Source organism: Candoia aspera, chromosome 4, assembly GCF_035149785.1.
Source record: "Candoia aspera isolate rCanAsp1 chromosome 4, rCanAsp1.hap2, whole genome shotgun sequence".
NCBI classification, from domain to species: domain Eukaryota; kingdom Metazoa; phylum Chordata; class Lepidosauria; order Squamata; family Boidae; genus Candoia; species Candoia aspera.
This window is the reverse complement of record NC_086156.1, coordinates 37,429,495-37,446,388: the sequence shown is the minus strand read 5'-3', so window position 1 is coordinate 37,446,388 and position 16,894 is coordinate 37,429,495. Positions and strand designations below refer to the sequence as shown.

The window sequence follows — 16,894 nt, the reverse complement described above, 5'->3', positions numbered from 1 at the left end:
TCCATTTTTATAGCTATTTATTTTATTCATGGGAGATGTTGAGGTATGACTTCGTTTTCAAGAAGTTTCAGTGGAAGAGGCAGCATTAACCATATGTGTAACTGGGTACAAAGAGGACAATTTAAAGCATTTTCCACCAGAAGAGCTGTTGAAAAATTCAACTTTATTCTAGGACTAAACCTCTCTTTCTGTTGTTTACTGAGAAATTTATGTGCCCATAGTGTGCAAAAGAATAAGAAACTGTAGGGCATTGTTTATGTTTTATATAAGTCTATTTATTAATTCTTATTGCAAGAGAGAGAAAAAAATACTAGAGAGACAGTGAATTTAAGATGAAAGTTCATTTATTTACAAAATTTTTTATATTGATATATTCTTTTACCTAATTTCTTAACATTGCTGATGTAGCTTTCCTGGAATCATTCTGTTTGATGCAGGACTGATCCAGGTGGGGAAATGGAACCCAGTTCCTCTATCCTATGTGACAGATGCTCCTGATGCTACAGTAGCTGACATGCTGCAGGATGTTTATCATGTGGTCACACTGAAAATCCAGTTGCACAGGTATGTCACATAGAGCAGAAGTCTGAGTAAGAATTAGAATCTGATACATTGTGAATATTCCAAATTTGCTTAAGTCAGCAGAAAAAACCTGTAAATACTCCCTACATTCTTTTGTTACTGCAGTTTGGGGGGAATAAACCAGCCCACAATATTGTAGAAACCTTATATTTAGATAGTTCTGTTTCATAGCTTTTTTTTCTGGGATCTCATTAAAAGTATATAGCATTTTAGTCAATTAAATGATGCATTGCAAGAAGGCATTTTACATAAAGTTTACTTAAGAGAAAAATATTTTTGCATATCATGAACAGCACCATCTGTGTGCATTTTGAAAAAGAATGACTTGTTCACTCTTATTGTTGCAGTCAAGGTTTTTAAATTTCGCTGTAACTAAAAGAGGGGGGAAGCTAATATATTAATTCTTTTCATGATCAGTTGTGAAAAGGCATTACACCTTAAATTGTTTTACCAAGCGCATCAGAGCAGGAAGGTAGAAGTAACATGGAAAAATAGTCGCCACATGCAGCTGATGTATAATTCATGCATCAATACAGCAGATGTGTTGTATAAAGTAATTAACTAATCGGAACAATCAGGAGACTGAGAGCAATCTCCAGATGCATCTGCTTGATGCACAGAATGAAATCTGTCTGTCTTCAAGGAATGTTCTGCAGCAGAATGCAATCTTGTAATAATCCTTTTTCTAATCAATGTCTCGAATAGTTGCCCTAAACTAGAAGACTTGCCTCCCGAACAATGGTCTCACACAACAGTAAGAAATGCTCTGAAGGATTTACTGAAGGATATGAACCAGAGTTCATTGGCCAAGGAGTGTCCCCTTTCACAGGTACTTAGCATAACATTCAATAAATAATAAAACACCTTAGGCAATGTTGAACTGAGATTTCTGCAGACAGTTGCCATTGGAATTTTTGACAAAAATATGAATTCATAGTTTTACATTGTTGTATCTTAAGCATCAGTCAACTATTTTGATATTGTATCCTGTGTGAAAGAGTTTACAAAAATACCAAGTGGAATATTCATTAATTTTTAATGTCAAAACTGCTTTGCAATTTTTTACCAGAGGTACGTGTATATTGTAGTAGTTAAACAATGGACTTTGTCAAACCATTCCTGGATAGAAATTTTATGTTACATGAAAAATAGGTTAATTTTAAAATCTTATAAAAGTAAAGAGTCACTATCAACTATACAGAAACTTATTTGAACAAATCCAGCCATATAATAATAAATATACAGCTTTTGCCTAATGGATGAAACTGATTCAGCTATATTGCTAAAAATGTTTTGAATTCTTTCCTACTGTTGGTGGGAGAAATGTGAGAATTGTGCAATTTAAAATGCACTACTATTAGATTTTAAGACAGAATGATGATCATGCATTAAATTATAATTACAATTTAATTCCTGTACTCTCTTCCACATGGACAAATATTTTCAATCAAAAATATTTTTTTTACTCTTAGGTTCAACGTTTTCCCCCCTCTTCATATTTTAACTTTTGTTGAAGAAAATGTGTTATTATTAGGATGTAAATATAGTTCCCTTATCTAATTCATTTTGAGTTGCATAACGATAAGCATTTGTCCAAAAGTAGCTTCTACTATTATTTCTATCACCAGTCCACTTGTTTTCTTGTGCAGTGGGCCAGTTCTCAGTGTAATCAATCTTTCCTGAATTTTGTTTTGTAAGAATTACCATGCAGGTAAAAAAGTTTCATATGGTTAGATCATCATGAATCACATCCCAAAATTGTCAGATTAAGTTGCATGGCAGTATGAATTACCTTACTGGCTGTGCAAATGTGGGAGTATCTTTCACAATAAGAAGAAAGACCATTTTGACTTTAAAGATAGAAAGGTATGATTAGTTTATAGTGGTAAACCATACTTACTGATCTGCAAATAACATTAGTTCAAAACTAACAAGAGAGTTCATATATTTTATCACAGTAATCCCTTTTACGGCCCCATGAAATAAGACAATGTTTTTATTCTTATGTTGTAGCTTAAGATTAAGGGACACCTAATTCATTTTGGAGACAGATTTACACTTGGAACTTCCTGATTTACAGCTTGTTCTTTTTGTCTTGATTCTGACACTATTCATTGTTCAGCTTCTAGAAAGTAGTTTAATTGCCTGGGTGTTGGAAAAATTGCTTAATTTTTATGTTTAATGTTGCAACTTTAAATGCATATTTCTTAATAAATGTAATTGAAATAAATGGATTTTTTATCCAAACAAATGTTGAATCTTCAGGAATCAAGATGTAGGATATATTTCCTTTTTCCTTTGGAATGTTCATGTAGATGGAAAATTTGCATTTAAAAAGCTCATGCACCTACTAGAGACTTTGACCTGAGTTTAGTTGTGGCTATTATGTAAGAATCAATCACTATTATCTTTAGGAGTCAGAATCAAAAAATATACTTGCAACTCTTATTCTACAAGAACATTCATTTGGGGTCACAGATTTACATCCTTTACATTTGACAAGGTTTCATCCAGTTCTGTGTGTAAATGGAAGTATCCTGGCAATACCATGGTTTCCAAAGAAAGAGTGTGATACAAGTGTCAGAAATAAATGTGGCTACTATGCATGGGTAGTCCCTTTAGTGCTGATTTTAAAGACTGCAGATTGATAGCCTGATGCTGTGCATATTTGATTCGCATGCTTACTTAGAAATAGGTTCCACTTGATCCAGTAGTTTACTTGGAAATACGTATGTATAGAACTGCAAAATAAAAAAGGAAATTACTTACCAGAAGACATATAAATTATTATTTGCAGAAAATTTTAAAAACTTAACATTTCAATGATTTGCCTTGTGCCCTGCCTAGATTGTTTTCTGCGTTTCATCTTGCGCCTACATATCACCCATTAAGAACCAGTATGCTATCCTGCGTTTATGTAAAGAGAGAATTTTAATTTTGCTGTACTTAGGTGTTTTATTAATTTATTTTATTCAATTTGTACACCACCTGACTCCTAACAACTCTGGAAGGGTATTGCCATCAAGAAACTGGAAAATCATACTTTTTTCCCCCCCAATAATTTAGGTGAGATGTTTTGTAACAAGTTTTGGAAGCCAAGTATCATTGGGCCAGTATCACTGGGAAAGGATTGCATTCCATTTTGCATGCTTGTATCACTGGTTTCAGTTTCATGAAGCGTAGAATTGTACCAAAAATTAACTATTTTTAAAACAAGGTTATTGTCTTCTTGAATAATTTTATGCACAAATACCATGGACAGAGAAAGGATAACCCTCTGGCTGAGATGGGTCTAAAATCATGCTTTCTTAAGTTATTAAGAAGCCTTGCCATTGCCAACTAATTTCCCATCTTCAACATATCCAAAACTAAAACAGATTTGTCTGGAATCTGAGATTTTGAGCCAAAAAATGTATTTTAGCTTTATGTAAGCTTTTACTAACAGCCCTAAGGAATTTATCAGTAAATAACAGCTAATGACTGATTTTATTTACACCAAACAAAACCTTATTTATATATAGTCCATGTATTGTGCTGCTTTTTGTGTTTTTTAAGCACTTTTTCCCCATCAGTGTAATAAAAATTGTATTCTTCTACTTTTTGTTTATAAGGTCAAGCTTAGTTTCTTTTCTTTCACCAATACTCTCCTATGGCTTTTAAAAATGTATGAACACCCTTTTTATGGTTGTAATACATACCAAGTTGTACAAGAGTATTTTTTTGCTACTGTGTCTAAAGCAGCCTACAATCTATCGCACTCAGACAAATTCTCATGTGCCTATGCGGCATTTATTATCTACCCTGACAAGTTTGGGACCTAAAGATTGTTGGCTGTTTGCAGAATAAATAAGCTGCAAGCAGCCACCTGAGGTAAAGGATTATTTTGTGCCCTCGGAAATTGGGTTTGAAATGCAGTGGATCATACATTAACCTTTGTTTAAGCACTGAAAGATCATATCTCCATTCTTTTGAGCTTTTCTGCCTACCTTCATGCATTTTGTTATTTTAGTAGTCTTCAGACTAATTTTAAAAGCCTTCTGCAAATGTCCAAGCTTCTGATAAGAACATTCTATCAGTCTTAGAACAGTCCTAAAAGGGAGCAAATAGGAGAAGATGACATAGCAGAAGGAGAAATAAAATGTCTACCTACTAGTATGAGTTTAGTCTTCATTTCATTGCAGATTTAAGCTTTGCCTAAGCACCAGTGTCAGCTTCCTCTATCTATTGTTCGTTTTATTTCTGTATGATAGGTATATTTTAATTTCTGGGACTGGACCCTGTATGTTAGGAGGAAGCATACTAAGGTAGACAATATGTAGGGTATGCTTAAGAAAAAGTAATCAAAATTAAAAGCCATTATTCCTACAAAGCAGAATTTCGCAGTTTCATACCTTTAGATGTGTTGGACATCAGCTCTCACAATTACCAACCAACATAGCCGAAAGACAGATGGAAGACTTGATTATTGGAGTTGAAATTCAACACATCTGGAGGGCACCAAGTTGGAGAAGGCAGCTGTAAAAATGCTGTGGAATTACAAGAAGCTCTGACAATGTGGATGACCACTTACAAGCAAGAGTACATTGCTTTTGGTGTTTTTCATTCTTTTTTAATTGACTTACTCTCATTGAAAGCCATATAGAAGTGTTGTACTGTTAATACCTTAAAGCCAGTGAAATACATAATTTGAAATCTGTCTGAGTATTGAAGTTAGGTTTTATTCAGATGCAGAGGACCCAGCACTCTTTCCTCAGGTCTGGATGTAGAGCTGAGTATGTGTTTTAAATTAGCCTCTAAGAATATAGCAGTGAATTGGATTTAGGCAAATTAAGAATAAATTCAGGCAGGATGGAGGTACAATCAGTGAGGGATTGTCTCCCTAGTTGAGTGGGGGTGGTACTCACTGTAAAGGAATAATATTGACTGTGGATACTAACTGATACTGTGTTATCACTAGAGGCCTTGTCAATTGTTAGAAATACATTGTTATCAGCTTTGATTAATACACTTACTGCAACCCTCTGAGATAGCCTATCATACATATTCTGGAAACTATCCACATAAAGCTGAGTACTGAGCTGTATGTGAAGCAGTCTTTCAAAAGATTGCAGACGCTCTGTCCAAAATAAGAGTATTGGGCTTTAACTACTGAATCTATTCTACCACTACTGTATTAGCTGCACTCATTTTTATGTCAATTTGAAGTGCTGAATTTAAGTCTCAGATAATTTGGGGACAGTTTACCTCAAGGATTGTTTCATTCCACATCTATGCGACTAATGCCAGGTAATGATGCTAATAGAGTATCTTTTCACAGAGGCATCCCAGCTGTAGAATATTTTTACTACTGCCTGGCATCTACTTTCCATTTGTGTTGATTTCTTAAAGGCCCATTTTGGAGATTCTAATAGACTGATGTTTGGTTTTTAAAATAAGACCAATTTCACGTGTGCGTGTGTATATAATCTTGATTACACACATGCGCACGCAAGTGTGTTTGTGTGTGTAGTATTTCTAACACATTGTGTATATAACACTTTATCCAGAGGGCTTTGGTCAAGGAGTCACAGAAATATCATACATATGTACATACATAAAATGGGGTATATTGTACAGATCCATATTCATATTAGCACAATTATTTAGAAAAGCAAATACTATCAATAATAGTTGGAGTTTTCACTAGATCTGCAGCTGACTTTATTATTTCTATCAGGGAAAGTACAGAACACTGACACCATTTTAGTTTTGTCAAAGCCTAGAAGACTGCAAGGAGTTCACAGTCAGCCTTTCATCCTGAATTTGTTCTTTTTTGCTGTTGCTGTTTCTCTGAGGTTGCAGGCACTGATATGAGCAAAGAAATAAAGTACTGTTGTCCTTATGCATGGCATCCTTCTTTGTGAAGTTGTCTGGATTGGGAGCAAGGGAGACTGCAAAAGACAAGAGTGGTAAAGTGGTGGACCCATGGACCGTACCTTGCAAGCCCTCCACCCTTGCAAAATGAATAAACAAACAAATGTAAATCTCTAAATAAAATACAGTCAGTACAGATTCCTCATAATGTTCCTTGTTCCAATTGCCTTACCCTTTCTTTCTATAATACAGTTTTCCTTATATTTGATATATTTACCATCAGCTTGAATTACAAAGTCCATGTGCAGAACAGAACACTTATAGCTCATTGATCAGCATTAACTATCACATAACAATATTTATGACAATGCTACAAATAAATCTGTGGTTCAAGTTGGAATCAGCTTTAATAAATAAATAATTTATTTAATATATGTTTAATGGGAAAGTGCTGTGTGAAGTTATATTTGCTTCCCAGTTCATTGACTTATAGGAGGTGGGGAAATAGCTGAGATACTACAGCTTATCTGTCCATACTTTCTTTATAGGATTCTTCATTTATCAAGCTATAAAACAACACTTGCCTGAAGGATGAAACAAGTAATAGCTGTTTCTGTTGTCAAACTGGTCTAAGACCTGATATTTTACATTTATTTATGGAGAAAGAATTTTATTGTATAAGGAAAATGTGTTTGTTTTCTAGAGCAATATATGTCACTTGTTTCAAGTTATAGAACAGCCAGGCATATAAGATTAGACACACACATGCACAATAGCGCTCTTCTTTAATTTTAATTTTACAAATGCTTATAGTCATTTTGAGTCCTTGAAAAGTGGAATAATAATAACATTAGCAATAGCAACAGCAACAACAAATATTTGTGTGTTCTTCACAATCTCAGTAGTTGTATCTTACCATAAAACAGTTGACTTGTGTGTCAGCATACAACTCTTACCTTGCCAGTCCATTGTGAATCACGGCTCTTTCTTTTGTGCTTGATGCAGTCAGTATCCCAGTGGCATTTGAATGTTTAATGCAAAAGTTATGGGTCAGTTAATCTGCCAGGTTTAACTATTTGTAAAAGGAAAAGATACAATTTGAGTTCTTAAGAACTGTATAATTTGAATTTTTTAGAAAACAATTTGAGTATTTTTTAACAATCTGATATGTTCTAACTATATTGCGGGGCAATCAAGGCAAACTGTGAGGCTCAAGCATAGTAATATATTTTGAATTTTGGGTTCAATTTCTTGGTTGGTGCTTTAATTCTCCAGAAGAGTTTTCAGTCTACCTGGATAAAAACAATAGAAAGAAAGAGTTGCTTATTTAATTTCTGTTGACACAAGTATTCACCAAGTTTATTGTTTCCTAATATGTTTGGTTTGTTCTTTGACCATAAGTGGATCACTAGTTTGCAAAGGGATTCAGGCCTAAATACTGATTATCAAAGCATTATCAAAATTATCAAAGTAGGTAGGAAAAGTTGCACAATAGCAGATTACCTTTTTAATGTCATTGCCTGTAATCAAAAGAAGGCCTCTAATACAACCCATTTGAATGTTCTTCCATCAGTCAAATTCAAAGATATTCCAACAGATCCCATGTTTTGTGCACAAGTGACTTAGAAGAGATAGATACAGTGGTTCAGGTGTAGAACTCATTCATCCTTTTTAGCCAGTTTTCCAGATAGGACTGAAGAATTTAATCTAATCAGTAGACAGAATACACAGAAACAATTGACTCGATACATTCAGAGAATAATTATGATTATTTTTAGTTTATCTTAAATCTAATGTAGTAAGTAAGTGACAGAACCTGGTGGATCTTGGCTGATCTCTTTTTGAGATCAGTACTTGGATGGAAGACCACCAGAATATAGAAAACTAGAAAGTTTTTTCTTAAAATGAAAAAGTCATATGTTTGCTTAATGGATTGAACTGAGAAGAATTGAGTAGTATTAAATAGTCCATTTTATTTAGTTAGCATTTTCTTTCATTTATCAACTGTCATAATCTACATTGACTTGTTTATAATAATAAAACAATATTAAAATCAAAACATCAGTACAATAATACTGTACAATAGTACAGATGGCATGCACCCTTCATTCCCCAAACGCTGTCCTGAAAAAGTCAGTTTTATTAGCTTCCAGAAGGCCATTACAGTACATGCTGATTTGACTTCTGTGGGAGGTTGTTCCATAACATAGAGCTGCAGCAAAAAAAACCACTGTGTGCAAAGCTTTGTTCCCTTAAGTTCTCAGTAATAGGAGATTATTAACAAATTTTGTTGGAAACTGTGCAGCAGCTGAGTTGATTCTGAAGATGGTCCTGAAAATATTAGGACCTGAGCCATATAGGTTCTTTGTAGGTGAACACCAAAACTGTGGTTTGCCCTGAAACTATCGGCATCTAATGCAAAGTCCACAGTACAGGTGTTACATGATTATGGCAGCTCTAGCTTCCCAGCAGGTAAGACCTTGTACTAATTGCAGTTTCTAAGCGGTCTTCAAAGGCAGTGTTATGTTGAGTGTGTTACAGTAGACCAGTTGTGTACTGATAAGTACATGAATCGCTGTTGCCAGTGCTTTCTACTCGAATTAGAGCATTAACTGGTATATTCAAACCTGACCATGGCCACCACTCGCCTGTTTAGCAATAGTTTTGAGTCCAGGAGTACTACCCTGGTCATGGATCTACTTCAGGGACATGCCAAGATATCCCAAGTTAAAACCAGAGCTAGCAGGTTGCCTTTCTGAACAAACAGCAACTTGGATCTGGCTTGGATTAGGTTCAGGCAGCAATGGAGCATCCTTAATTTACTTCCCTTTCATGTTTTAATTCTTGAACAATAGTGAAAGTACTAACCCTCCGAGTTTGATTATACAAACACTGAGAGACAACTGTACAAATTACCCTTTTCTCACATTTGTAATTATTAGAATAACAAGATGGTTAGCTGAAGCAGTGACAGTAGAAGAATCTATAGACAGCTGTAGGTGTTTATCAAATGCAATACTGTAAATGATTTTAAAACTCTTTTCTGTATTTGTTGGCACTGGTGTAAAGGTCAGCGGAAATCTGCTTTGTTTCAGAGCCATGCATCTATATTATTTATTCCATTTCATTTAATTTTCCAGTGAACAATTTTTTCATAAGCCAGCAAAATTCACTATTTTTCTCATATGAAAATTGTATGTATTCTCAAGGTTGTGCAAAGTATTTTAAAGAGGAGTTTCAGGAAACATGTTAGCCCAAGTGAAACACCTTACCTTGAAGTGTTAGAGCAGTGTTTCTCAACCTTAGCAACTTTAAGATGTGTGGACACATCTTAAAGTTGCCAAGGTTGAGAAACATTGAGTTAGAGACTTCTCCTTGGAAAGCTTAGTTAGCTGCTTCAAAGGCAGTTTTGCTGGCAGTCCCAATGGAAGTATGGGCTCTGCATAGGAGAAGTGCTTGACTTTGTCTAACAGGCTTTGCAGAGCAACTTCTTTTGAGTGAGGCTTTGCCCAGTGCTACTATTTTCCCAAACTTCACTACCTTTTTCTATACATCTACCCTTAATAAATGCTTTTTTGCTGTATAATATTCCTTATATAGTACATGCTCTATTTACAGCTTAGCCTTAACATACACTTTTTAAATGTAACTTTTCTCCAAAATTCACATACTTTTTAAATGCAGTTCTCTTGAAGGTATACTTATTTTACCTTCTGAGGTACAGTAAGAATAAATTGTGTTCAATGTTACCATCTCTAGTTGCAGAGTTTACCTTGGATAGTTGTCATGGTTTAATTTTTAAACTCTAGTTGCTTTTAAAAAAATGAATCAGGAAAAGAAGTGTGTCTGACTGTGTTTGTGTGTTCTGGCAGAAGGGAGAAAATTTTAGACTTTGCCCATTGTTGTTTTACTTCATTTTTTTAATTGAATGACTTGGAAAATAGGCCATTTTGGATCAGCATATATTAGTATAATGGCCATGCTACCAAATAATATTTCTTCACCTGTTTTCCTAGAAGATTTCCTTCTGACCCTCTCTTTTAAAATGTGGTAGCTTAAAAGCATTAAATAGCATTGGCAATTTGACTTGTAAAGCTCTTGGAATGTATGTATATATGGGCTTCGGTTAAAATGGTTTCCACTATATTTCAAATTTTGCTTCCCAGAAATATCATTGGTATCATTCTCTTCAATACCAAAGGATTCCTAAAAAATCAAATCAGTAAAAATGCAACATTTATACTTTTCCATGTTCTAACAAACCCCTTCCCAAAAAAATCGTAATTTCCTATAATGCTTTCAGTGATTAATAACAATATTAACGAAGATACTCCATATATCTGATGAAGTTAACATGATCTACTGAAGCCTATGTGATAGTAAAATCACTTAATCTTCAAGATGCCAATTTTTGTCATAATTTACATTTTTAAAAATTGAGGTTTTGTAATAAATCAGGCAAATTTTCCAGAGGGTTTCAATGCTGAGCTGGGCTATGGTAGGATAGAAATGAGGAAGAATTAATGTTTGCATCTCTCCATCCCCTTTCAGGCCTTTAAAAAAAAATTATTATTGTTGTTGTTGTTGTCGTTGTCTTGCATTCCAAAGAATGGCATTTGTTTAGAGATGATTTTATGTGTATCATCCAAGTATATATATGGACTCATACATGCAAACTGTATAATGCCTGTACAAGTTTTATTTACACTTTCATTTTAGTCCTCTTATATTTTAGCCTATCCCAAGCATAGTTTTTCTCTCTGCTTATTATATTGTTGGATTAGGAAAAGGAACTGAGTATCTTCCTCCACAATACAAACTGTTAATGTGGTTGAAATTACAATATTCTTAACAGCTATTAAATACATCTTCAGAAGAGGAGGAACATACTGATGTGGATCAGGAATTTTGCAAATGAAACACAGGAGGACAGTGGAGAAATTTATGTTAAATCCACAGTAATCCATGACAGTGAAGGACATCTGAGCTATAATCCCATGAAAGCCCATGCTTCCAAATGGGTAAGAGATTGATAACTCTATGGAGCCCTTTGCTGTTTGGAAATATCTAAGCGAGCTTCTGTTGTTTCCTTCTGCCTATAGGGAATGGATGGATTTTTCCCTATAGAATTGTGGCTTCCTCTACTAGTTGAACTACTTAACCCCCTAAAAGCTTTATAATAACTATTTGTATTGCCAACGTGATTCTTACTGAATCTGTATTCAACTAGATTATGGCCTTCCTAAAATATAATGTAATTATTTGTTAAAAGTTTTGACAGTTTAACCAATTTGAACATCAAACAGGCTAGGTGGCTAGAAAAAAAATTAAGTATGATTATATTGAACCATGGATTAGAATTATATTGCAGTATTTCTTTATCCTTACATAAATTTATATTTTAGATAATAAAATCTTTGTGGTTTATGTACAGTTTGGACAGCTTACAGAATAGGGACATATATACCATATGCTGGTTTGTGTTCTAGAGATGTCATTGATTGTGACAGAAAAAACACAGAATCTTCAGGGTCTCAATTCAGATTCTGTCAGGTTAGTACAAACTGTGTGTGTGTGTAAACACGCATGTGTGCTATTCCTACAAGTTATTAAATCTGTATGCATTAATTGCTATTACGTTTAATTTATAAACCCCAGGTTTTATTTTATGTGAGAACTTTGAAATAATATATGACAGTGTTAACCACAAGATTGCAGTTCTTTTGGCCTGGAGGATTGTTACTGTCTCTGACTACTGTTAAATATTAGGGCTGCTATACATCTGGGGTATCTATTATCAAAATTCTTTTACCTAGTAATAGCTGATGGAATCTTCACCAAAATATTGGGGAGGGGAAAAATCACATGTTAATGTTTATGTCTAACACAGAAGTAGCTGTTTTCAGCCCTTGACTTGCCTAAAAGGATACAATTTTTAATATGCATTTTTTTTATTTTTTTGGTGGGAGGGAGAAAATCAACCCTCCTTAGTCTCACCGAACAACCATATGCATATTTTCTCTACAGTAAATCCCCTTGAATTCATTGTGGCTTGTTTTCTGGTATGTATCTATAGCATGCATTTTCCATGTTTTAACATTTAAAGGAAATAAATGATAATAAGTTAATGTTAACTATGGGTCTCTTATTAATTAGGATTTGAAATCAGTTTTCAGGGGAGAAATTCTTCGTTTGATTTCCAGTTTTGCAAACAGTGATTTTCAGAGTATAAGGCATTATAGAAGATAATATATGTAAGGCATTATATTTTTCAATGTAGGTAAATATTTTGTGGAGTGCACTTTCTCTATTAAGTTTAAGAATAAACTATATATTTTAATTGGAAATCAGTGTTAATTTTAAGAAAATAAAGAAGCAGTTGAAAAGGTAATGGTGTGAGAAATCTAAAATAAGCAACTAATGTAATGTTGAAGAAAAGTCATATATACTGTAAGAAATATAGATGTGGCCAAGTATATTGAACAGTTTTGCTAAACTGATATTAAATATGCAAGGCTTGAGGCTTTACTGCTTCCTAACATTGTACCTATGTATCTCATATTTACAGACACTGTTGGTGATAAACCCTCACTACAGAGAGCTTGATAGAGTTCACAATAATTATTGTCCATTTTTTTGGAAGATAATGTTGCCAATATTGTAAATAACTTAAAAGAAAATTTAACTATGAGAGCCATGGTTGTCACCATGTTGTCTAATCTTGGAGATCATAGCCAGTGAAGTAAAACAAGATCTGTTTTAATGCAATACAATACATAAAAAGATTTGGATATACTTACGCCATAAGAGCTATGTATAAAGCTAAGCTTAACTTGTAATGACCATAAAGCACTGAGATTTTTTATGTGAAAGATGTTACAGATATTGGGCTATAAAGCAACTTGATGCCTTCCAGATGTTATAAATCATATCCCCAACTAATATCCAGCCTACAGCCCTTCAGTTTGGGAGATGCTGGAAATTATAATCCAACACATTCACAGGTTGCCATGGTGGGAATTTCTGCTATAAAGCATTGATGCAGAAGTTGGCCAGGGACAAATCACATGTAAATTTTTTTGAAATTTTACCTAAAGATGAGATTGTGCAGTTCCAGTTCTCTTGATCTTTGTAGATGGAAAGAGCCCATATAACTTTACAGAAAGAAATGTAAAACTGATGCTGCTACCAAAATATTCTTATTGCCTCACCACTTCCATATTTTAAAAAAGCATTATAACTATGCACACTCAGACACCTTTTCATTTCATATAAGATACCTGATTCTTCAGAAGAAGCAGCAGTTGCAGGTACAGTAAACCCTTGATTTAACAGACATTCAGATTAAAGATAATAGATACAATCTGTACACTATATGCTTCTGTACGTATATAGCATCCTGTTTGTTACTTTACACAAATGTAAAATCCCATTCAGATTTTTATTCTTTAACATTCATCTTCTCTTTTAGTCCATTAAATCAAAGGTTTACTTAAATATTTTAAGAGTAGCAACCTCATCAGCCTCTTTCTAGCTGCCTCAAAGTTATTACATGTCTTGTTTTCCTCACATTTCCTTTATTTAAGGAGTGAAGTCTTGTGGCTATGATTCCAGACACCCAGTTATTTTTGTGCATTTATTATATATTTTAAAAGATTTGGATTCCATCTATTCTCCAAGGAGTTCTAGGGGCTCATTACAGATAAAAATACCATATTTAACCATTAAAACATCCTGCTTTATTACCAGGCCTATAATGTCAAACCCAAAACATAAGCACAAAAACACAATGCTCATCAATCATAAATATTTAACATACTAAAAATAGAAGCTAATTAAAACAGCATCTAACATTTCTCACTGAAAGTTCTCCTAAAAAGAAGGTGTTCGTTAAATGAATATGCCTGCTACTCACAATATTTGTCCAAATGCTTTGCTTTTAATAAAAAGAACTTAATAGTCTAAAAATTAAATTCAACACTGGAATTTAATTTCACTTTTCTTTGCATAATGTTTTGATATGTAAATGTACATGATAAATTATGTTTTCTGTATTTTCAGCTGCATCTCTGTAATTTAAAGACTTCATTGTTCCTGTCATATTGCTCAGAATTTGCTGTCTTCATCGGATAATATTTTGGATTTCCTTTTAAAATGTACAGTACTTTTTGCTAAAATAAAATACTGTTTGACAACCACAATGACACTGCTACCCATAGACTAATATGTGGTAATATATGGCCTGGCGACTAAGGGAAAGCTTGAAAATCTTCTAAACATTTGACTTAGTAGTAGTAATAAACCGTGATGAAGTAGCAAAAGGCTGTCAAGATTGCAACCAAGTGCCATTTTGTTGTAACTATCTTCCAAACGCTTTTTTATAAAACTAACCACAGTGGAGTAGAAATACTGTATCTGACTGGGGACACCAATCAGCACCTGTATACTAAATTTGCTTCTTTTCTGTGCTGCTTTTTAGAAATTACCACTTACATTTTTATCTGTGTACTACTTTGAGGGAAAGTAGTTTCTAATTTTTGCTATAAATAAATATTGATGTTTAGTACTCAGAATGTACTTGACCAAAGGTAGGGCAGTCATTTGGAGATGAACCAGGGAGGCAGCAACAAAGAGAAATTGTAATAATAAGGATAATGAAGTAGCTGGATTTCTGGGCCAGTTGGCATCATTGTGTTGAGAACAACTTCTGATACTTATTTCAAACCAGCAAGGCTCAAGCAATTGTTATGCTGACTTTACATTTTATATTTTCTGGGAAGGTAAATTTATTTATTTATTTATTTAAATTTCTTGGCTGTCTAACTCCAGGGCACTCTTCATTGTTGAACAATCATGTTTCCTTTACTAGGATCATATATACTTTGCTATACTTGTTTCCTCTATCCATCCTGTCATTAGAATTAGAGAAAATCTGAAATATTGTCATATTTTCCCTGAGATTTTTCCCACTTTTTTGAACTTTATTTTCAGCCAAATATTAGTTATTATTTTTTTAAACTTACTTTGCACATTCCACTTTAATAATATTAATGTTTTCAGCCAAATGATATAGTGGCTAATGTGTTCAGCTGGCACCAGGAGACTCAAGTTCAGTTCTATTCTCAGCCATGGAAGTTTAGTGGGTATCACACTCTCTTAGCCTAACCTATTTCACAGGATTGTTGTGGGGAACAAAGCAGAGGACGGAACCCTACGTATGCCACCTTGAGCTCATGAATGAGAAGTAGACTATAAATATAACAAATGTTAGCTATTTTTAGTTCAATATGCTTTTCCATGTAGAAATATTAAGAAGAGGTGGAGGACATATTTTCTCCTTTGAGAAAACTGTTTTCTTTGATGATGATTTTTTTTTTGTAGGGGTGGGGCTGGGGCTGGGGTAACAATGGATGGCAGGAACACTTAAGAGATATAAATGCCCATATGATGAAAGTTAAGATTATATTGTTCCTAATATGATATTTTTAAAACTGTGATTATCTTACACATCCTAAATTGGATGGAGTTTCAGTATCTTCTCCCCAATTCCAAATCAGTAATGTTATGTGGTAACTATATACAGTATAGCAGCATTGTAGCCATTTGGGTACATGATGGTGCTCCTGAGGTCCAATGATGTACTAGTTTGCAAATGCTAGAAACTAGTTTTTTTTTAATCCCCCCCTCCCTCCTTCCCTCCCTCCCTCCTTCTTTCTCTCTCTCTCTCTCTCTCTCTTTATCTCTTCCTTTCTTTCTTATGGATATTTTTTAATATATCTTACATTCCCAACTTGGCTATACAACATTATTTGCTTTGAATTTGTAGATTGTTTCTTAAATTCAAAGTATGGATGTTGTATTCATGAGTTATAATTTGTGTAAATATATGTTGTGCATGTCACTATTTTTTAATATTGGCAAATAGTGTCAACAGTTCTGTGTACACCAGCTTGTGTCCGTTCAAGTACTTGGCAAACTTATTTGCACATCTGACTACTGTATACTCATTCAAACTGCCAATTACATTTGCAAAAAAAGAGGTGGGGGAGTTGTGATTCAAACCTAGATAAACCTCTTGGGAATAGCAGCCATAATTTATATCTTTGTAACTTCATGACTGGCTATTTCTTTAGGGCTTGTCTTGAAGAAAATTCAGAAAGTTCAAGAGCCTCTGCGTTTCCTGAGTAGCAAAAGAAATACAGGTAGTCCTCGCTTAACAATGCTAATTGCGACTGCAACTCCATCATTAAGCAACACAGTCATAAGTCAAAAAGCCATGTCACTGTGTCACTTGGCGACAGCAGTCCTGGTTGCCATTGTTAAGCAAGGACTGCCTGGGTTGTTAAGTAAGGATTTCACGTGACCACGACTTGCGACTTCCTGCTGGGGTCCCCATTGACTTTGCTTGTTGTAAGCTGGCAGGAAAGGTCACAAATCACAATCACATGACTGCGGGACG

At 34.2% G+C, this 16,894-nt stretch overlaps 1 protein-coding gene across 2 annotated transcripts in view; it reads left to right on the top strand.

Annotated features, from left to right (window-relative positions):
* The window catches only part of SATB1 (SATB homeobox 1), a 91,373-nt gene that overhangs the window by 7,958 nt on the left and 66,521 nt on the right, over positions 1-16,894 (top strand). For both annotated transcript variants that reach the window (XM_063303871.1, XM_063303870.1), the window contains exons 5-6: positions 438-564; positions 1,288-1,411. In XM_063303871.1, the coding sequence (XP_063159941.1) occupies positions 438-564; positions 1,288-1,411 (251 nt within the window). The remainder of the gene's footprint in view (positions 1-437; positions 565-1,287; positions 1,412-16,894) is intronic.